Source organism: Cnephaeus nilssonii (assembly GCF_951640355.1).
Source record: "Cnephaeus nilssonii genome assembly, chromosome: 15".
NCBI lineage: Eukaryota > Metazoa > Chordata > Mammalia > Chiroptera > Vespertilionidae > Cnephaeus > Cnephaeus nilssonii.
In genome coordinates, this window is record NC_137086.1 from 12,768,372 (window position 1) to 12,789,854 (window position 21,483).

A 21,483-nucleotide genomic window follows, 5' to 3' on the forward strand; every position below is an offset into this window, starting at 1 on the left:
GTGTCTAGGACACACCCACATGTGCCACATGCCATAGCAAGTGTGGCCCGGAGAAGACACGAAAGGTTCATGGGGCCATCAGATGTGTGTGGAGCTGCGTCATCATGGGGACTACCCCTAGGATGTGAAGCCACTCAGCAGTTCACTCAGGCATTTTACTAATTTACAAAATGCTGACTTTGAGCCACGCCCTGTGCCGCTTCCAGGAAGAGGGAATCAAGCTCAAAAATAATTAGGAGCCAAAACAGGACAAATCACATACCAGGTGAAGGGACCAGGCAGCCAGAGCTTGGGGGTTCGGAGAGGAAAATGGTCCCTGGCACCGGGGTCGTCAGGAAGGGCATTGTGGGGTGAAGGGGGCAAGAAGAGGGAGTCGGATGGCGGAGGTTTGGAGCCTGGAAGATAGACAGAACGGAGACTCTCAGATAGAAAAAGGAGCCTTCATCGTATTGCTTCCTTACTCCAATGGGAGGAGTTTAACTTCTAGGTCTTGATCTACCTTTTAATTCATGGCTTCATTCTATTCAACACATTTTTTTCTTGAGCAGCTACTATGTGCCAGTATGTACTGGCAATTGGGGCTATAGAGAGACAGATGCCTCAAGGAGCTCTGTGCCTGCATTGAGACAGCCCTGTGGTCAGCCAAAGACTGGGGATAAGTGCTGTGATAGGAGAAGATATAGGGTGTCACCAGGCCTAGTTGGAGGAGGAACACCAAGGGGAGTAGGGGAAATGGCAAAGTGGTTTTCAGGGGCACAGATTAAAATTTATCTTGGGGTTCTAGAGAATTCTCCAGGCCGGGGAGGCTGCTGGCCTGATGATGAACTCATCCCCCACTCACCTTACTAGTAAAATCCAGTCCCTTGGAGGAGCTCGCCCGGTCTCTCTGCTGGATGACCCCCTAATTGCTGACAGATCTCTAATTCGCCCAAATGATTTTGGTCTCCCACCCCAGAGTAAGGGGAGACGCGTCTTCACCACCCTGGACGCCTTCTCTTTGCGTTGAGTTGTATGGGCATCTGTAAATAGACACTTACTGTCCTGGGGTGCGGAAGGGTGTGACGGGATAGTGTAGGCTCGTCCTCCTTACATATTCCTTAGTCAGCAGAGCTTGACTGTGCAGTTTTTTGTTGGCCCTGGACTTCCTCCGGAGCTTGCCACCTGCTCATTGGGGACCATCAGTGCTGACATCTCTAATGGGCGGAGGTGCCTCCATCTGAGGTCAGCTGGATGGAAAGAACACTGGGACTTGGGGAAGGAACTCCCTGAGTGTGGCATTCCATTGGCACAGTGCGAAGAGATGAGGCCATGTTGAGTGGCCAAGCTGGTGAGGCAGGATCCATCGGGGCACAGCTGCTTCTTTGGCCATTGTTGGGGGTCATTGCTGCTCAGCCAGGCCCGTTCCTGCCCAGCATCGTTGTGCTGGACAGACCGGAGGAACCGGGAAGTGGCTAAAGTGGTCTGATGCACTGAGATGAGGTGTGCGACCAGATGGTGAGCTGGTGGCGTCAGAAAGCAGCTGCTGGCTTCTGTTGGCCCGGGGGCATCTCCAGGCTCAGGGAGGTGTTTGTTCTCCCCAGGATGGGTCCTTACAGATCTGTCAACAACTTCTATTTCCATTCAACAAATACCTTTCCTGTAATACCCAAAGGGCTACAAAAGGAGCTCCTGCATCAGAGGAGTCTGCTGCCCACAAGAGATGGCCAGTTTGTGCTGACAGAGACCGGAAGTGTTCTAGAGCTTCAGAGGAGGGCCAGATCACCGCCGGTGGGAGGGGCTGGAGACAGGCTCCCGTAGCAAGCATTCCTGAGTCGCTGCCAGGACCCAGGTGCCAGGCTGAGTACTGCTTACACCTAATTTCATTTAATCCTCACCTCCCGAAGGTATGGATCACCCCTTTCTTTTATAGATTGGGAAACAGGCTCAGAAGACATGAAGTAACTTGCCCAGGGACACACAGCTGTCAGGTTACGGTCAGATGTCAGACTCCGAAGGGCATACTCATGCATTTGGCTCGGCGGCCACATGAGACAGATGGGGTTTGAGGTGCATCTGGAGGGTGGGAAGGAACGTGTCAGATGAAAACAACAGGAAGGCACTGGGGGCTGAGGGTCCAGCCTGAGCAAGGATGGGGAGACAGTGTGGTTCTAGAAGAGTGTGGTTAGCTCAAAGGGAGTCTTAGGGGGAGGCCAGAAGGAAGGCTTTGGGCCTGTGGTGAAAGGCCTCAAGGACCCGGGCCAGGGCCTTGTGCCCCTTCCAAGAGGCCATACCACTCCCAGGTGGAGGGAGGAGGCCCAGTGATGAAAAGAAGAAGTGATGAAAGAAGAGGGAAGAGCAAACCCAGGGGGTGGGGAAGGAGGACAAGCTGGAGAGATGGGCTGGAGGCAGGAGGAAAAGGGGAGGAGTTGCCTCCCTCGTGTGGGCAGTGGAGTTTCTTAGAGATGAGCCACCTAGAGACACTTGTCCTGGGCTGAAGGTGCAGCGGGCAGACCTCAGGGAAGAGCCCGGCGGCACCCACCACCCGGGGTGGAGAGCGAGAGGAGGAAAGGCGCTTGTGAATGGACAAGGTGAGACATGACCCTCCGTTGACGTGGTTGGGGGGACGAAGGAGGGACAGGTCTGGTGAGGGCCACCACACTGCCGTACTCAGATGTTTCCCACAGACCCAGCCTGGCTGTGCTGTGCTGTGAGTCTGTGTCTTGGTCAGGGAACGGGTTCCTACAGGGTGACGCCTGCTTTTGCTTGTCCCCTGTGCCGTTGGACCTGTGGCACTCGCTATGCGTTGGGCTAGGGTCTGTGCCCTGGACCCAGACTGAAGCAGCCATGCCCACTCCATGGCCAGACGTGCAGGCCAACCCTTATCTGTCAGCTCATGGCTGACCTGACACCTCTGATCAAGCTCCTCCAATCACTGTTTTCAGGCCTGGCTCAACGTTTGCCTATCCCAAGCAGCTTTCCTCAGGGGCTTGCTTACCCTTCGGTTGCTTTCCTTTACTTACAGTCTCTCTAGATTTTGTTTTTCAAGTATGTTCATCTTATCTCCCCAAAGAGATGATAAGGCCTTTGATGGTAGCGATCGTATCTTATTTCTTTTCTGTCGCCCACATTAACACCTACAATTGGCTAACAGAAGGCTGAATGAGCCAAAACCGGTTTGGCTCGGTGGATAGAGCGTCGGCCTGCGGACTGAAGGGTCCCGGGTTCGATTCCGGTCAAGGGCATGTACCTTGGTTGCGGGCACATCCCCAGTAGGGGGTGTGCAGGAGGCAGCTGATCGATGTTTCTCTCTCATCGATGTTTCTAACTCTCTGTCCCTCTCCCTTCCTCTCTGTAAAAAATCAATAATATTAAAATAAAAATAAAAAAGAAGGTTGAATGCGTGAGAATTCCCTTCCACCCAGTCTAGGAGTGTGACCCCACGACATACTCAGAGGATGTGGTGAGATGAGCACAGGAGGAAGGCCAGGGAGTTGCTAAAGCCTGCCTCCTCCATGATGGTTCTCTGAAAGGATGCTCAACTGGGAGGGACCTTCATGGTGAGCCCACCCTCCTTCTCCACTGAGGGGCAAGCAGAAGTCCCAGGCGGGCACAGGCGCCCAGGGGCACGGAGCTGAGCCCAGGCTGAGACACACCACTAAGATCAGCAATGACCGCCCCCCCCTTTGCTAAAACCCAGTTTTCCAGGCCTCAGATCCTCAACTTCTCAGCAGCACCCTCAGTTTGCAAATGCTCTTCTCTCCATGACACAAACCTGCAGCCACTGGCTTTTCCTCTTTCCACCCTCTGCCCTCCCTCCCCAGGCAGACTCGCCGACCACCGCTGGAAAGGCCACATCTGACTCCCGCGCATCTCAGGCTCAGAATTCTCTCTTGAATTGATAGCTGCCTTCTCTCTCTGGCATCTCTCGAGCACCTGTCCTAAAGGCACCTCCTGCTCAGTATCTCCAAACCTGAATGTCTGACTTCCCTCAACATTCTCCCAAGAAAACCTCAACCCTGCCCAGGGGTCCCTCCTCAGCCCGCGAACTGCTGCCCTGCCTGTGCACAGGCCAGACATCAAGGCATCTTCCTCCCTCCCCTCTCACACAGAGCCCATCTTCCTAAACATCTCTTTCCCACTTCTCTCCATCTCCACCACGCCGGCCTGCCTTAAGCCTCCTCGTCTCCGGACGGGGCTCCCAGCTTCCTTCCTTGTCTCTCCACCGGCCATCTTTTTAAAGCAGTAAGCAGGTCCTATCACTTCCCCTCTTAAGACCCTTTTCTGGCTTCTTGTTTCTCTTAGCATAAAGGCCCCGATGTCAGCAAGGCCTTGAATGGCCTCTGCCTGCCTCTCCCGCCTCGGCCGCCCTCCACTCTGCATTGTGGCCACCTTGGCCTCTCCCTTCACGTGATTCCGCTGATTTCAGAGCCTTGGAATGAGCCCGGGAGAGGCCCCCCGGCCGCATGTTTCCATACTGGCATTTTACACTCATTTGTGAAACCAATGAATGCTTCTCTCTCTGCCTGCCTGGAATATACGTGCCATGAGGTCAGGGACCTCGCCTGGCACACAAGAGCAGCTCAGGAAGTATGTGTCAGTGCTTAGGCCTCTCTCGGGGATGACGCTCCTGGCTTCTGCTCACCAAGCTCTGGGCCCAATGTGTGCTGCCCCTGTGCTGGGGGTGATGGTCACAGGGAAAGACAAAAGAGAATGACAAGGTTGCCAAAACCGGCTTGGCTCAGTGGATAGAGCGTCGGCCTGCAGACTGAAAGGTCCCAGGTTCGATTCCGGTCAAGGGCATGTACCTTGGTTGCGGGCACATCCCCAGTAGGGGGTGTGCAGGAGGCAGCTGATCGATGTTTCTCTCTCATCGATGTTTCTAGCTTTCTATCCCTCTCCCTTCCTCTCTGTAAAAAATCAATAAGATATATTTAAAAAAAAAAAAGAGAGAATGACAAGGGACTTGGCCTTGAATTGGGGGGGGGGGGGCGGGGGGGAATTGCTTTGTTTCCTGGCAATATGAGAAAGGAGGCGGGAGAGTCCAGTTTGAGACTTTATCACTCGGTGGGTGGCCCTTATGTTCTCTTTAAGTCATTGTTACACATTGGAGACTCGGTCACATGCTGGGTCAAGACCCCTGCTTACTGGGGCAATTACAGGGAGCCTTGGAGCCTTCCAGCAGGTGGGGTCTTACCTGCAGAAGCTGTGAGTGGCTAGGGGAGAGAGGGCTCCCCCTTGGGGCCGCGCTCAGCATGGCTAGGGCAGGGTCTCTCCGAGCCCCCACCGGGGAAGCAGCATGTTAGCAGGTGCTGCCCTCGCAGGGGCCCTGGGCTGGCTGGGCTCCTCCTAGGTGGGGCCCTCACGGCTCACAGGGTCTGGTACGGCTCGCAGGGAAGGCACTGGTGAAGAGCTCTCATGACACCTGAGTTTTGAAATCTTCAAATGGGGCAGGAAAAATTGCAGATCAGGAAGCCGGGCTGTAGCCTGAAACCAAACGAGGAAGGGAAGCCCCAGGCTTGACCCCGAGGAGGTGCTGCGTGCTGGAAGCACAGCGTGGCTGCCAACCCAAGGAAGCGGTCGAACCCAGCGGCCACTTTGCTGAACGTCCTGGACACAGGGCCCGAGCGGAAAGCACCTTTGTTCTCTCTCGGCCCCTGCAGACCTTTCTTTGGATCCATTCTTCCCCGCAGACAGCGCGTCCTTTTCTGGTCCCTCTCGTGGAATACAATATCTCGCTCCATAGGCTGTTGAAGCTCTGTGCCACTGAACAGGTTTCCCCCACTCAGGCTGGGGAAGCGGTGGGATCAGAGGAAAATAGCCCATTCTCTTCTCTCTCCACCTGCCTTTCCCATTCGGGGAGAGCTAGGCTGCCGTGGGTGGAAAGCTTGGGCAAGAAAGGGGAGGGAGAGCTTGGCTTTTCACATCCGTGTGTGGCATTGTGCCCTCAGGTAGGCAGACTGCAAAGCTAGAGTCTCTGATGGGGGGTTGGGGTCCGGCTGGAGCCTCTCGGATCCCTGAGGTTCTTTGACTGGGTTCTCTGACACAGGCCGGGCCTCCAGCCTCGGGGATCCCTCTGGCTCCACCAGTCCTCACTTGGTCCTTCAGCATCCTCTTCAGGGGTCTGTATCTGCCCCCCCCCCCCCGATCCCTGCTCCACCAAATCCTGTGTGATATTTGATTTCTAAAAAGAAATGTATATTTGGTCTTTTTCCAGGTTCCAGGCACAATTTTCTTCAAATCCTTGGAATTTCTAAGCGATAGGAAGGGCCTTGTTGCCTTTTGTTATGTTAATGAGGTGGGTAAGTCTCCAAAGGCTGCACCTGAGGTTGCCAACCACATGATCAGAGGGTTGGAACTTTCCACCTGAGACCCCATTCCTGTCTCACCCCCTTCACATCTGGGGAGGGAGAGGGGCTGGAGATGGAGTTCAGTCACCAACGGCCAATGGTTCGCTCAAGCATGCCTGTGTAATACAGCCTCCATAAAACCCCAAAGGATGGGCTTCGGAAGCTGGGATGGTGAACACGTGGTGGGAGAGCGGTGCGCCTGGAAAGAGGATGAAAGCTCTGTGTCCCTTCGCTCATGCCTTGCCCTACACATCTCTTCCATCTGGCTGCTGCTGCGCCATATACTTTTATAACTAACTGGTAAAGAGTAAGTGAGCTGTTTTCTTGAGTTCTGTGGGCCACGTTAGCAAATTAATCAAACCAGGATGGAGTCATGAGAATCTCTGACTTATAGCCGATTGGTCAGAAGCACAAGTGACAACCTGGACTTGCAATTGGTGTCTAAAGTCTGTGTGTATGAGGGGAGGGGGGCAGTCTTGTGGGACTGAGCTGTTAACCTAGGGGACTGGACTCTATCTCCAGGCAGACCTCGTCAGAACTGAGTTGAATTGTAGTGTCACTGGACAGGGTGCATAGCCCTGAGTGGGTCTGCCTAGGGCCGGTCGTGTGTAAGCTCTTGACTTCGCGCAGGAAAGATTTCACAATCCCAGTCCAGGTGCCTTTGAGGGCATGAGTATGACAACTGGGGACAGTGAAACAAGTAAGGGCTTAGCATAGAAGAAGCAACAGGAGAGACCTAGGCATGGCTGCCTTGGTTCCAATATTGTTATGGGAAAGAAATGAGCCAAGGTGAGGCTGCTTTAGGTCACTGAGACGTCAAAGGGAAGGAGGTCTTGGAGACAGGTTTCGGGGGGTGAGCCTGGGATGAGTTGCCGCTGCCCATTGCTCCCCTGGTTGCAAGTCTCATGGGGCCCCTTACAGTTTAGGAGATGGGTGTGTGTGAGGCAAAAAAAGGAAAGGGAAGGCGCAGGCACACTTCCGGGAGGGAGCGTGCACAGGGTCCTTTGTCTTGGGGATTTTTATCTCTCTCTTGCAGGTGGGAATCTTAGGGGAGCTCTCAGGGGAGGGTTTCAGCAAAATATTAGTTTTCCAGATGTGTCCTTTCAGGGTCACGCTCCACTGACGGCTCAGTGCCAGGGCAGGGAGTCATTGGTCATTGCAGCTGGTCCTGGCATCACCCACCTGGTTTTGCTGTTTTTCTGGGCCTGGAGCTGAAATACGACTGAGGCCTAGATGTTATCTTTGGGGTGAGACCTTCTGTATCTGGCTGTAAATGGCTCGGCCAATTTGTTCAGCTGTCTGTCTCAGTTTTTCTATTCCCTTGTCCTGGCTTATTGGCCTGTCTCAGTAGGACACCCAGCGGGTGTTGCAGAATTGTTTGAACCCCACACATCTGGTGTCAGAAGTGTTGCGTGACAGTAGTGTGAGCATAAAGGAGACACTCAGGAAAAGTGAGATTTTCCAACACCGTGGAAGGTCAGGCCCTCCCAAGGTACCCTCTCACAAGGAGGCTTTTCAGGGGTCAGAGACCACTTCTTATGCTCCTCAAACTCCCGGGAACATCTGTCAAATTCTATGAGACCTCCTACCTTCAGCAGAAGCAGGGGCCCTACACAGCCCACAGATAACTTCCCTTCAGAGAGAGGCTGGCCATGTGCCTCTTCTGTCTCCTGAGGAGCTGATGGTGGCACAATTGATTTCTCAGACTCTTACTCAAAACAGCAGAAGTTGGCCAGCACCCCGATTTAGGGTGCAGCGTATTTGGCACAATGGTTCTTGGCCTTTGGGGGCTCTGCCTAAATGCCAAGACAACAGGAAGACTCGCTTGTGTCCTCCAATTTCATGTGCTAAAAAGTTGGGGCAGGAGAGGAAGGCAAGTCCAGGGAGAGAAACGGGAGCAGGGGAGGCACAAATAGAGGTTGGGCAGGGAGAGACAGGGATGGAAGCCAAGGAGAGGACATTAAGCTGATATTTACACAGCTTGGGATGGGGGTGGGGGCAAAGTGTCTCATTTCATTTTGTTGATTCTTTCTTCAACCCCGGGGGAGGGGGGAGGTATTATCCCCATTTTAGAGAGGAGATGGAAAAACTGAAGCTCCCAAATGCAAGGGACTCAGAGGGCAAGAAGCAGAATTTGGGTGTCAATCTAAGTTCATCAATAAAGCATCTAGAAGGTCCCAATTGTTTTCCCACTTAAAAATGATTTCAAGTTAACACTGAGCAGTGTTAAAATACATTCTCCATGTGAAAAGATAAACAAAACTTCAATGATAAGACTAATGACCCCTTTGACCATCAGCCTTAAGTAATGGCAAGGTGTGTGACCCCCTACACACACACACACACACACACACACACACACACACACACACACGCACACACGCACACACACGCACGCATATATATGTAGTCTTTTATTAGTTGTTTCTGTGTGTTGTTTTCTTATTCTTTTTTTTTAAGGGTCTCTCATCATTGGGCGTCCTTGTTTCTTCACTCAACATTATACCCTGAAAAGGCTTTGTTTCTGGGTGCGGACCCACCCCACTCTTCTTAATTCCGTCTAATATGGTATTCTACCACAGCTTACTGAGCCACTCCCTGTGGAAGGGTAATTAAAGAGTTTCTAATATTTCAAATAACAGGCACGTTGTTTAAAAGAACTGCAACGTTGCAGGAATCTGTGTTGGAAAGTCTCAGTACTCAAGAGGGACCCATGAGGCTCACTTGGTAATGAGAAGGGACACAGGTGGCGGGGGGAGTGAGGGAGGGGGGGGAGGCCTGGGCCACCCGTCAGGAGCCCAGGTTTGAGTCCTCTTCCCCTCTCTGGGCTTCTGTTTCCCCTTCTCTGAAACAAACAAGTCGGGGTGCCAGTGGTTCTCAACCTTGGTTACTCATCTGAATCACCTGGGAAACGCTAAATTAAAAAACACACAAATAAGTAAACAAAAACAGTGCCCGCCCCCATCTCCTAGAGGCTCTGATTCTATCGGTCTATTTTTAAAGCTCCCCTGGCAGCTCTGACAAGCAGCAAGGTTTGAGACCAGGGCTTCTCTAACTCTAAAGTGCCCACAAAACACCCGGAACCTCCTTAAACTGCATTTCCTGACCCAGGAGGTCAGGGCTGAGCCTGCGATTCCACCTGTAACACGCTCCCAGATGACACCCACGTTGCTGTTTGCCGATGGTATTCTGAGCAGCAGACTAGATCCTCTGAGCTCTCTTTAATTCTAATGTCCGTTTTGGCCACCCTGTTTCCATACTGACCTTCAGCCAACTAACGCGGGGCTGAGGTTGGTGTGCAGAGTGTGCCTGAGAGCCCAGGTGCAAAACAGAATGGCTCCCCAGGACCAGCAGGGCCCCCGGAGAGGCCCAGGGGCACGGGGTTGGCAGGGCTTGTTCAGCTCCGAAGTAGGAGCTCCTGTCTCTGCCATGATTTAGGCAACAGTTGGCCCAGGGACCTCCGAGAGGAGGCACAGTTTCCAATCAGGCCAGCTGAGCCAAGCGGCAGGAATTCAGGGCAGATCCTGGGAGGAGGCCTGCCTCGAGGAACTGCATCAGATATCAGGCAGGGGGTCCGCCTAACAAGACAGGGTAGCGTTAGCACCGTCTTTTGTTTTCCAGCGTCCCTTCTGTTTACCATATTTATAGGCGTGTTCTTCCATAGGGAACCAATTAGAATTAGGACCGCCAGTTGTTTTATCTGTGAAGTCATGTGGTTGTTGTGAGTTTTATACTGTTTCTGTTTCGAGGTCCTTTCAATGTATTCCACCAGATGTTACCTGATTTTAGGTTTAACCCACTTAGAAAGTAGATGAGCCGAAACTGGTTTGGCTCAATGGATAGAGCGTCGGCCTGCGGACTGAAGGGTCCCAGGTTCGATTCCGGTCAAGGGCATGTACCTTGGTTGCGGGCACATCCCCAGTAGGGGGTGTGCAAGAGGCAGCTGATCGATGTTTCTCTCTCATCGATGTTTCTAACTCTCTATCCCACTCTCTTTCTCTCTGTAAAAAATCAATAAAATATATTAAAAAAGAAAGTAGATGAGCGGACAGCTTTGAGACTGACTCCTAAATTTTCTTGGAAGGTAATCTCTAGTGTGTCCCTAAAAATCTCCTTTTGGTTCATTTTTTCTCTGCTTACAAGACTGAATCAAGAGCCAATCAATTTTGCCTGGCCAGTGTGGCTCAGTGGTTGAGCATCGACCCATGTACCAAGAGGTCAATTCCCAGTCAGGGCACAGGCCTGGGTTATAGGCTTCATCCCGGTGGGGGCCATGCAGGAGGCAGCTGATCCAATTGATGTTTCTCTCTCATCAATGTTTCTATCTCTCTCCCTTCCTCTCTTTCTAAAAAATATCAATAAAAACATATTTTTAAAAATGTCCACAGAACTTGTATGCATATATGCATAATCCATAGACAAGCAATAGGGTGGTAGAGGCCTGGGGTGGGGGGCCGGAGGGGGAGGGTAGCGGCAAGCATAAGGGGTCAATGGGAGAAAAAAGGGACATATGTAATACTTTCAACAATATAGATTTTTTTAAAAATACAGAGAAAATAATCATCAACAACAATAAAAATAAATAAATATCTACTAAAGATTCAATCAATTTTTTTGTTATTTAGTTTTTAATCGACTTTATTTTGAGCAGTTTTAGGTCCACAGCGAAATTGAGAGAATACTCATATAGCTCAGGACCCCTCCACCACTCCCCATTGTCAACATCCTGCACCAGAAGGTACATTTTTAAAATCAGTGAACCTGCCCAGCCATGGTGGATCAACGGTTGAGCATCAACCTATGAACCAGGAGGTCACTGTTTGATTCCCCATCAGGGCACATGCCCAGGTTGTGGGCTCAGTCCTTAGTGGAGGTGTGTGTGCAGGAGGCAGCCGATCAATGATTCTCTCTCATCACGGATGTTTGTATCTCTCTCTCCCTCTCCCTTCCTCTCTGAAATCAATAAAAAATATAAAATCAAATCAGTGAACCTCCACTGACATGTCAGTATCACCCAATGTCCACAGTTTACATTAGGGTTTACGTTTGGTAGTGTACATCCTATGGGTTTTGACAAATGTCAAAATATAACACTATAATGTCATGTATCCACCACGATTCACTGCCCTAGAAATCCTCTGTACTCTACCTATTCATCGGTCCCTCCATCCTAACCTCTGATCTTTCTATTATATCCACAGTTTTGCCTGTTCTAGAATGTCACATAGTTAGAATAAAACAGTATATAACCTTTTCGGTTTGGCTTCTTTCACTTAGCAATGTGCATTTTAGGTTCCTCCATGTCCTTTCAGGACGTGATCACTCATTTCTTTTTAGCACTGAATATTTCATTGTCTGGATGTACCACAGTTTATCTGTCCACCTACTGAAGGACATCTTGGTTGCTTCCAAGTTTGGGTAATTATGAATGAAGCTGCTATAAACATCTGTGTGCAGGTTTTTGTGTGGGCATGTGTTCATCTCTTTTGGGTATAGTACAAGCATGTTTAGTTTTATAAGGAGCTGCCACACTGTCTTCCAAACTGGCTGTGCCATTTTTCATTCCTACTGGCAATGAAGGAGAGCTCCTGTTGCTCCATAGCCTCACTAGCATTTGGTGTTGTCAGTGTCTTGGATGTTAGCCATTCTAATAGGTGTGTAGTGCATCTTGTTTTAATTTGTAGTTCCCTAATAACATATGATGTGGAGCATCTTCTCATATGCTTACTTGCCATGTGTATACCTTCTTTGGGGAGGTGTCTTTTCAGGTCTTTTGCCCATTTTTAAAACCAGGTTGTGCATATTCTTGTTGAGTTTTAAGAGTTCTTTGTTTATTTTGGATAACAGTCCTATATCAGATATCACTTTTGAAAATATTGTCTATTTGTGGCTTGTCTTCTCATTATCTTGATTCTAATCACTTTTACAGGGAAGGTCCCAGAATTCACTGTTAGTAAATTCTGACCTGTTTTCTGGGCTCTCTTGAAGCCTGCTGGTTCGGCATACATGCTGGGGTCCCTGAAGTCTGACCCTGGGTTAGTCTATTCTGCCTTTTTCATTGATAATTGAGGATTTGATCTTCCTACCAACATGTGAATTTGTTGGCAGAGATCTGGCAGGCCTGGATCATAGGCCCCTGGGAGAATCTGGATTTTTCAATAAAGAGGTGTCTGTCTTGTCAGGGTTTGGGGAAATCTTGGACAATAGCTCTTAATTGTGCTGAGAACAGGGTTTAAACTCTGGTGCAACACACATGTGTGATTCTCAAAAGAGGTGCCTTTGTAAAGGAAACCGATGATTTGGAGTGAAGGGGCTTGTTAGGAAAAGGCCAGGGATCCAGACGAGGGGAAGGAAGAGGGAGAGGGTGGAGGGACTGGGGTCAGATCCAAGCAGGAGTGGAAAGGAGGGTTTGGTGAAGAGGGGTGCTGGAGGGTGGGAGTTTATTGAGGGAGCCAGTTTTATCCCAGATTGTTTTTACACTTTAACTCATCAAGTTCCTTGTTTAGCCTTGGCCAAAAATTCTTTGAAGAGTTGGAATTCCGTCTAGAAACATCAGAGTTCCAATAAAATAAAATAAAATGCTGCTCATGAGGCCCGGGGAATTGTAACCCATTGTGTTCTAAGGCACCTCTCAAATGAGCAGTTCTACATAAGCATCCCCAAAGTGTCCACTGAAGGCCCCAATCATTCCTGGTGCAGTTCTGCCATTTAGAGAAGGATAGGGGTTATCATGGGTAATGGGGCCCCAGGAAGGGGCTGCTTTCCCAGAGGGGACACGAGTCAGATTGAGACGACTCCCAATTACACTCAGTGGAAAGTCGCAGTCAGTGGAAGGTGCTGTTGACCTTGTATCTTGGGTCCTTGGCCTAATGGCCAGTGACCTCTGAGCACAGACCCAATGGTCTGAGTTCCTGGCAGATGGAACTCAGATAGAGGGAATGTGTTCTCTCTGAGCCGAAACACAGCTCTCAGGACGGATAGCCAGGATGGAAGGACACCCGCATCTGGTTTTATTGGTGACTCACAGCAAAGCTTGTCCTCAGAGGGTGCTGGTCTGGTGAGAACTGGCTACTCTCCACTCTGTGAGGTTGACTCAAACAGCCAGTTTACAGGACCCTCCTCCTCATGACAAAGCACTAAGGACACCGGACAAAGCAAAGAGAATTACTGGTCCAGGTGGACACGTTTCCTGGGCAGTGAGGTTCAAGGGGCCTTGGCGGACACCACACCTGGGCAAGAAGCAAGGTCCACAGTGCCAAGAAGGTCAGGCTGGATCTGAGTCCTGGCACCAAAGATTACAGTAAAAAAATCAAGCGAAACCTGAGACAAAATTAGCCAAGGCTTTTTATTTATAAACTTGCAGCCACAAGGGAACTGTATAGCGTTGCTGTCATTTCAGCCGGGGTTCAGATGTGTCTCAAAAAAGAGTACATTTTATGGAATAAGAAAAAAAAAGAGGAAATACTGACAGTCTATGATTGGCAAGCATTCTATTAGGGAGGATTTTTAGAAACGGGAGACTCAGATTGACCTTCAAGTACACTCGGCAGTCCTCGAAGGGCTCCCTAGCCATAATTCACAAGAGTGGGAAAGTTTCAGGCTTCCCTGTTTCCTGGGGAGAACTATTTTAAGAGATGCCTTGACTCTGGGGATGTAGGAGGATATCTGGGCCAGGCCGAGGCCACACAGGGCTCCCCCTTCCTTCGGGCAGCGATGTGTTGTTCTTGGTCCCAAGGGTGCAATTCTTGGGACACAGTTTCCTGCTGGTGCAAAGCCACTGTGTTAAAGAGTAACAAAGGTGAATGAAGCATGCGCCAGACCCTTCCCAGCCAAGGAGACAGCTCCAACTGAACAGTCTTTTGATACCTGACAAGATGCAGTAAGTGATGTAATGGAGCTACAGTGAGGGCAGGAGACGTTCATCTTGATTCTGTTCACCAGGAGCCCCCGGGGAGTGACTGGAGCGAGGCTGGGTGTTTTCATCCAGCTAGGAATTGCTGAGCACCTGCTCATGTCGGGCTCTGTGCTAAGTGCTGGGGACACAGCAGTGAGCCACTTGGTCCTTGCTCATGGCCAGACAGACAGGATAGACTCTGAACAAGCAATTACAAGTGTGCTGAGTGTTGGAGGAGAAGCACAGAAGGCCAGGAGCAATGCCTGGGCAAGAGCAAGCATTTCCTAATTATGAAATATTTTAACTAAGTCTACCTGGAGAGTTAGTGAGGCCAAGAGGTAGGAAGGGGGTTGTTGTGGCCTGAGAGTTCCAGGCAGAGGGGATAGCGTGTGTTAAGGCTCTGAGGTGGCAAAAAGCATGACATGTTCAAGGAAGTGAAAGGAGCCCAGTAGGCTGGGGTCAGAGAAGAAGGGGAGAAGGGGGCTTGAGGCTGGAGGGGAGGACATGCACAGCCTTATAAACCATACCTAGATGGCTGGACTTTGTCCACAGGCGGTAGGAAGCTGTTGAAGGGTTTTATACAAAGGTGTGACGTTGGGTTTTCACCCCGAAAAGATAATTTACGCTGACATGTAAAAATAAAAATGGATTGGAACCAGCAGGAGTAGACAGGGGAGCAGCTATTGCAGCCATTCTGGGAGCTGAGATAGCGGCCTGGGCCCAGGTGGGGCGGTGAGGATGGAGAATGGAGAGTGGTTTCATGAGGTGGTTTAGAACATAGACTTGATGGGCCTCAGTAATTGAGGATATGTTTGGGCTGAGGAGAGGGAGTTTTCAAGAGTCATTCCTGAGTCTGTCCATAACCACTGTTGCCATTTCCTGTCGGGGTACAAGTGAGTGGGGGGAGATCCTACCTTCAGTTCTCCTTTAGTGTGAGGTGCCTATGAAGCATCCAAGAGGAGATGTTAAGTCAATGAATGGGTTTATGGGGTTTGAGGGCTAGAACGGAGGGCTGTCTGAAAATTGAAACGTAGGAACCATAGACGCACAGATTTTAAATGAAGCCACGGGGTTGTGAGAGATCACCTTGAGAAATGGAGGGAAAGGAAGGTCAGGCCAGAGTCCTGAGGAGCTCTAGCAGCAGAGGTGCAGCTGGCAATAGAGGCTGAGAAGAAACCTGTAGAGAAGAACCCAGGACAGGGTGTTCCGAGAATAGGGTAGAGGTCACCTGTCAAATGCTGCTGAGATGTCAAATAAGATGAGGTCCGAGGACCTTAGTGTCCAAATGTTGCCCTGAAAGCATTCCTGGTAGAGTGATGGGACCAGAAGCCACACTGAGGGGGTGGAGACGAGGAAGTAGGAGTATTTCACAAGGCCACCCCCTGGGATGGGTGTGGGATTGTGCAGCCCACCTGTAGGGGTTGGTACCGGAAACCAGATAAGAGATGATAAAACTCATGAGCTTGGAGCCTCACTCTAGTTACGAAAACACGGATCTCAATGTCAACAAAGAGGAACGATAGCAAACTTGGCGCGAGGTAGCTCCCAGAAGCAAAGATGAAAGTGAGGGGGAAGGGGAAGGAGCCATCCGGGATCCCACAGAACCGGGCCCAGATGCCAGCTGCTCTCTGGAGCCTGCGATTAAGGTGCACGTCCCTGCGTGTTCCTAGTCACGTGTGTCCTTGGGGGCCTCTGAGGGTCCATTAAGAAACAGGCGGAAATGAACAGAAGTAAAGGAAGGATCGTGTCTTGGGTTAAGAGAACTGGCCTTTGGAGCAGAAACCCCGGTATTAAAAATCCGCCTTCACCGCCTGCTCTTTGTGTGATCTGGGGCAAGTTTCTAAACATTTCTGTGGCTAAAAGACAGTCTGTCTCCAGGAATGTTGTAGTAGGGGCTAGTGTGCATGGGTCAGAATGGAGGAAGTACGGAATTTGAGAAGTTCTTTTCCTCAGGTTTTCTTTTCCGGCTGCTAACCCTCCAGTTAGGAAAAGGCCCTTCCGGAGTCCAAGGAAGAAAGCAACCGGAGGCTGAGCCGCCTGAGCCAGCAGTGCCCGGAGGCAGAGCACACAGGCACACCCGGGCACCAGAACCTGAGTGACAAAGCTCCTCAGCGCTGCGCCCTGTCCAGCCTGGCCGTCCTGGTGGCTGGAGCTCCGATCAGATCTGCCCTCTTGACCTTGCCCGGCTCAGCAGGCCCATCTGCATCAGGGCCTTGGGACAGAAGGCCAGCCCTCCCCTCTCCTCCCCCATCCCCACAGCCCTCGCCTTAGGTGGTGCCTTTAGAGATAAGTAGTAGGCCTGCCCAGGGAGCTGACAAAGCAAAGGCATGAGTGCATCCTCCTCATTGCTAAAGCTAATGACACTATGTGCAGTGTGTGCTCAGAAATGTTACAGTATGAGTGAATGTGCATGGATCAGCGCAGCTGGTGACACCACGCCACGGCAGTCCCCTGCCCCACAGCCGATGGCCCAGGGCCCATTCTGGAGCAGCAGCATGGATGGAGGGATGTCCCAGCTGTGGTAGGAAGGCTCTTCCTTCTCTGGACCCTCTACTCCGGGAGGAGCCTTCCAGGGCAGGTGGTCTGCTCTGAATGCAGCCAGGGAGACATGTGGGTTAGCACATGACGCAGCAAGATCTGAAGCATGCGAGATTCCTGGGAAAGACTGGGAGACTTTGGTTACTCCCTTTGGGTTTGAAGAACAGGTCACAGCTCTCACAGACAGGACGCAAAGGGAATTGAGTTAAGGGAATGTTTAGCCACAGAGCAGAAGTTCCTCGGGATCCCCTGGTGGGCAGAATACTCTCACACCACTTGTCTGCCCAGAGCATTCCGTGGGCCCGGCCACGTGGAATCTCAGGTCTGCAAGATCCATGAAAGAGCTGCTCCTGTGTGTCTGAGGGTGAAGCCCAGGTACAGGCATTTGTCCTAAAAGCCTATCGAAATCTAGGCGATTCCAATATGCAGTCAGGATTGAGGACCACTATGTGGATGGATAATCGTGTTTTTTCTGGCTATTTTTTTCTTGGGGAAGAGCCAGGAGCTGTGAAGCTCAGTGTTGCTTCTCCAATGTTTTCTCCCATTACTTCATGGTATTGGGCTAACCTGCCTCTCCTCTTTCCTTAGTTTTCTATCATAAAACATGATTTGTATTCCTTTTGTCTTTGCTATTCTCTTCTGTTGAGCTGATCTTTTTATGGTAGCCTTTTATCCTGCCTTTCATATATTTATTGATTTACATTCCAATGTTGAATGAATTCCTGCTACGACAGGCAGTGTGCTAGCTGCTAGCAAGAACCAGAAGGCCAGGTCTGGTGGAGTGTGTGTCTACTGCGATTTGCCCCGTTGTTCTTGCTTTTCTCTTTTTTTTTTCTGTGATATTTGAAATTTTTTTTTTGTGTGTTTTTTTAATAGACATACATCACTGGTTCCTTCTTCATTTTGTCTCTTTTTCACTGGGAACAGCTTGGTTGGGCTGGAAGGTTGGGTGGGGCAGGGCCTCAGGGAATCACCAGGGTGGGGCAAATAGTATGAGTCAGGTTGATGGAGTCTCAGATATGGTACCTGCCTGCTGGTTCTGTGTGTGTGTGTGGGGGGGGGGGGCCGCGAGGCGGGGGGGGGGGGGGGGGGGGGAGATGAGGGAGGTCCTCAGAAAAGGAACAATGGCTTCTGCCAGCACTTCCTACTGGGAGAAAGCTGCTCCCCACCCCCCAGATCTTGCGCTGATGCTGGACAGTTCAGTTCCTCCCCATATGTCTTTGGTGCCTTTCAAATGGCTGCTCCCCAGCTGGAACTCAGAGCGAGTGAGTCCGAGTTAGTCTGTTCATGGGCCCTTTAAGAGGAACTGCTTGGGACTCCAGAAGCCTTTGTCCCCCTCAGCCTCAATCCCCGCTGGTTTTTACAGCCGGACGTTATGGGGATTTCTCTTCCCGGCACTGGAACTCTGGGCTGGGGGTCCTGGTGTGGGACTGGGACCCCTCACTCCTCAGGGGAGACCTCCTCATCCCAGATATCCCTCCCGATTTTTATCTGCCACGTGTGGGGATGGAACCCGCCATCCCTGTCTCCACCCCTTCTACAAGTCTCCATGTGGCTTCTTTAATTCCCTCGTTGTGGGGCTTTCATTGAGCTTGACTCAGGCAGTTCTGAATGATGGTTGTTCTGTAGTTTAGTTGTAATTTTGATGTGGCTGTGTGTACCAAGTTTGATTTATACACTCTTCCCCAGGCCCAGAGCTAACTGCAAGCATTGTTTATAGCTCCTAACACAGAGGAATTTGGTATAGCTGCATCTTTTAACCAGAGGGAAACAAACATATTTTCTTTCTTTCAAAGTCTAGGGATTTCTTTGTGGATCTGATCTACTACTCTCTGAGGTAGTGGTTTTCTTTCTTACTTTTTTTTTTTTTTTTTACCATGATCAATATTAAGAAATATATATTGCACCACCCCATGAGGCTGAAACAAAATTTCCCAAAACATTATTTACCCTTACCAAATGCAATGCCCTTCCTTGGATATTTTATATTCCATTTAATTTTTTTAAGTGGGCTGATCATTCACCAAATTAAATTCATGGGATAATAATGGGTTGTATGTAACCCCCAGTTTGAAAATACTCTTAAGGCCAGCTCTGCTTTAATCCACATGCTCGGTCTAGCACCCCCTTGTGGATTGTTGGACAGCGGCACTCAGCCGAGGCATGGACTGCCATTTCTAAATGATTTAAATTTATGGGCCTGTGCTTTCCCAACAGGAGCATGTGCTGATTGAGGGTGAAAACTGAAATGGAGCATCTTCCCTTTTCTAGGACATGTGCTTTTGGGACATTTCAATAGCAAAAATCAGAAAACAAAAATTTACAAATAAGTGATGGAGCTTGTCTCTGGCTTTTGACCAGTGCTTTTCCCTCTTGTTTTCACAGCTGCTAAGAGATCACATAATAAGTATATGTTAATTAAACTAACACATGTAAAGAGCCCACTGCTGTGCCTCATGGAGTGCCCAAGGAATGTTATTTCCCCACTGCCTCCCAGTTGAGGATTTCTTTTATTTATTTTATATTTTAGAGAGAGGGGAAGGTAGCGATAGAAACATCAATGAGAGAGAAACATTGATCGGCTGCCTCCTGCTCGCCTCCTACTGGGGATCAAGCCTTCAATCCAGGCATGTGCCCTCTTGATTGATGGATCGACGCTCAACCGTTGAGCCACCCTGGCTGGGCCCAGTTGAGGATTTCTTGATGTATTGAGAGGACTCAAATATTTCTAATATCTAAGAGGACATTTCAAAATGCCTCACAAAGGTTAAAAATGTTTCGCAGTCATTTTTCTAAATGTAAAGAAGGTTAGGTTGGTGTGTGTGCCAGCCCACTGGGGCCTGGCGATCATACAGAAAAGTAGGAAGAGACAGAAGCAAATGCATGGCTTGTAGAGCCAAGCTATTTCTGCCTATTTCCCATCATGCCTCCCACCCCACCTCCAACTGGCCAAAGCATGAATGGAGACCTGTGAATACTCATTCAGTCCAAGCAGATTCAGGGATGTCCTCAGAGCTGCTGGGGGCATAGAGCTGGACTCCTGACCTTTTTACTAGCAGGACAGTAGCTCTGGGTCTCTGTGGAGCTTGTGGGCAGTTTAGTGAAGATAAGTGTCAGATGTTCAGGAGCACCTATGCCCAACTGGCCCCTGCAGACCTCGCGTTGGGGATATTTTCTTCTTCCTTCTCTGTGTCCTGCTCTCTGCCAGGCTCTAGGACCAGCTGATGGCCAGTGGGCTAGTTGTATCAGTGTCCACACACTCCTGCTGTGTCCTGAGACCTCTGTGCTGCTCTGAAACTGAGCCTTTATTGTGATTGTGGCTCAATCCGTGGTCACCCACAAGCCACATGTTTCTGAGCAGATAAGAAAAGAAAACAACATCTTTATATCAGGAGTGAGGAACAAAGAGCCGCCTACTTAGTCTTCACTTTATATTCAAGATAACCAGGCTATCACTGTGATTTTAAGCACAAGAGAAACATGTCGGCAGATCAAGATCTGAGGCTGGGTAGTGGAAACCAGCTCCAGACTCCTAGCTAGATCTCAGGAGTCAGGCTCTTGGCCTTGCTGCCGTAAGGGTAGCCACATGCATGGGTGATTTAAATATATTGGCTCATGTTAACCAAAGGCATTTGTTCCTTGATATCTGCGGGGGGAATTTAAATCTCACCCTCAAGGGTATTTTGTCGCCCAGTCTTTACATTTCAGCCCTGCCTGTCCAGTTTAGACCCAGACCAGCATTCCCTCTGAGTTTGCCCACAGGAAACTGCTGATTCTGCCCAATGAGTTCCACGGCTCACCTCTGGCTTGTATCTCTCAATGGAACATGCAGACAATAGATGTGTGGTGTGCACGTCAGGCCAACACTCCCGGCCACCCCATGCTTAGGGGATGAGGGACAACAGGAACCACCCTCTGTGCATGGTGGAGAGCAATGCCAACAGTGGCAATTTCTGGGCACCCATCCTCCTGGGAGCCCATACCTATCTTTGACCCATCTGCCCTGAGATATCTTCTGCCTAAATGTTAATATTTATCATTTACAGCCGCCACTGCCCCCTTTCAAAGGTGAACACAGTAAAATTTATGACAGGCGCATTATCAGACAACAGAGGCGCATAAAAGGAGGGGTGACAGACAGCTCATCCATCTGCGGAAAGGATTCATCCCAGACCCGCGACGCCTGGAGGATTCCGGCATGGGGCCACGGCCACACACTTTCCTGCTGGGGCTGCTCCTGCTTCTGGGGCCAGGTAAGTCTGCGATGGCCCTGCCGGTGGCCCGCATTGCTGAGACATGCGGCTTGGGAGAGGGATGTGTCCTTTTCATTAGCACAAAGTGCACAGTTTGGGCCCACGCAGGCTGGAGTGCTGCGGTGAAGTGCCCAGGGCTGGGGCCAGAGGCAGGTGAGAAGGGACATGGTGTAGACAGTGGTCGGCAAACTCATTAGTCAACAGAGCCAGATATCAACAGGACAACGATTGAAATGTCTTTTGAGAGCCAAATTTTTTAAACTTAAACTTCTTCTCTAACGCCACTTCTTCAAAATAGACTCGCCCAGGCCGTGGTATTTTGTGGAAGAGCCACACTCAAGGGGCCAAAGAGCCGCATGTGGCTCGCGAGCCGCAGTTTGCCGACCACTGGTGTAGGGTCACCAAGACCTGGGTTCTCGTTCTCTGTGCTGCGCGGCCTAGGGCAAGTGTTCCCTCTCTGAACCTTGATTTT

General features: G+C 50.3%; 1 protein-coding gene across 1 annotated transcript in view; it reads left to right on the forward strand.

The window, feature by feature from the left end:
* The first annotated feature begins 2,472 nt into the window (after positions 1-2,472).
* Positions 2,473-21,483, forward strand: part of PLB1 (phospholipase B1) — a 130,679-nt gene continuing 111,668 nt past the window's right edge. Inside the window, exons 1-2 of the mRNA XM_079792562.1 lie at positions 2,473-2,567; positions 20,805-21,011. Of these exons, the coding sequence (XP_079648688.1) occupies positions 20,957-21,011 (55 nt within the window). The 5' untranslated portion in view covers positions 2,473-2,567; positions 20,805-20,956. The remainder of the gene's footprint in view (positions 2,568-20,804; positions 21,012-21,483) is intronic.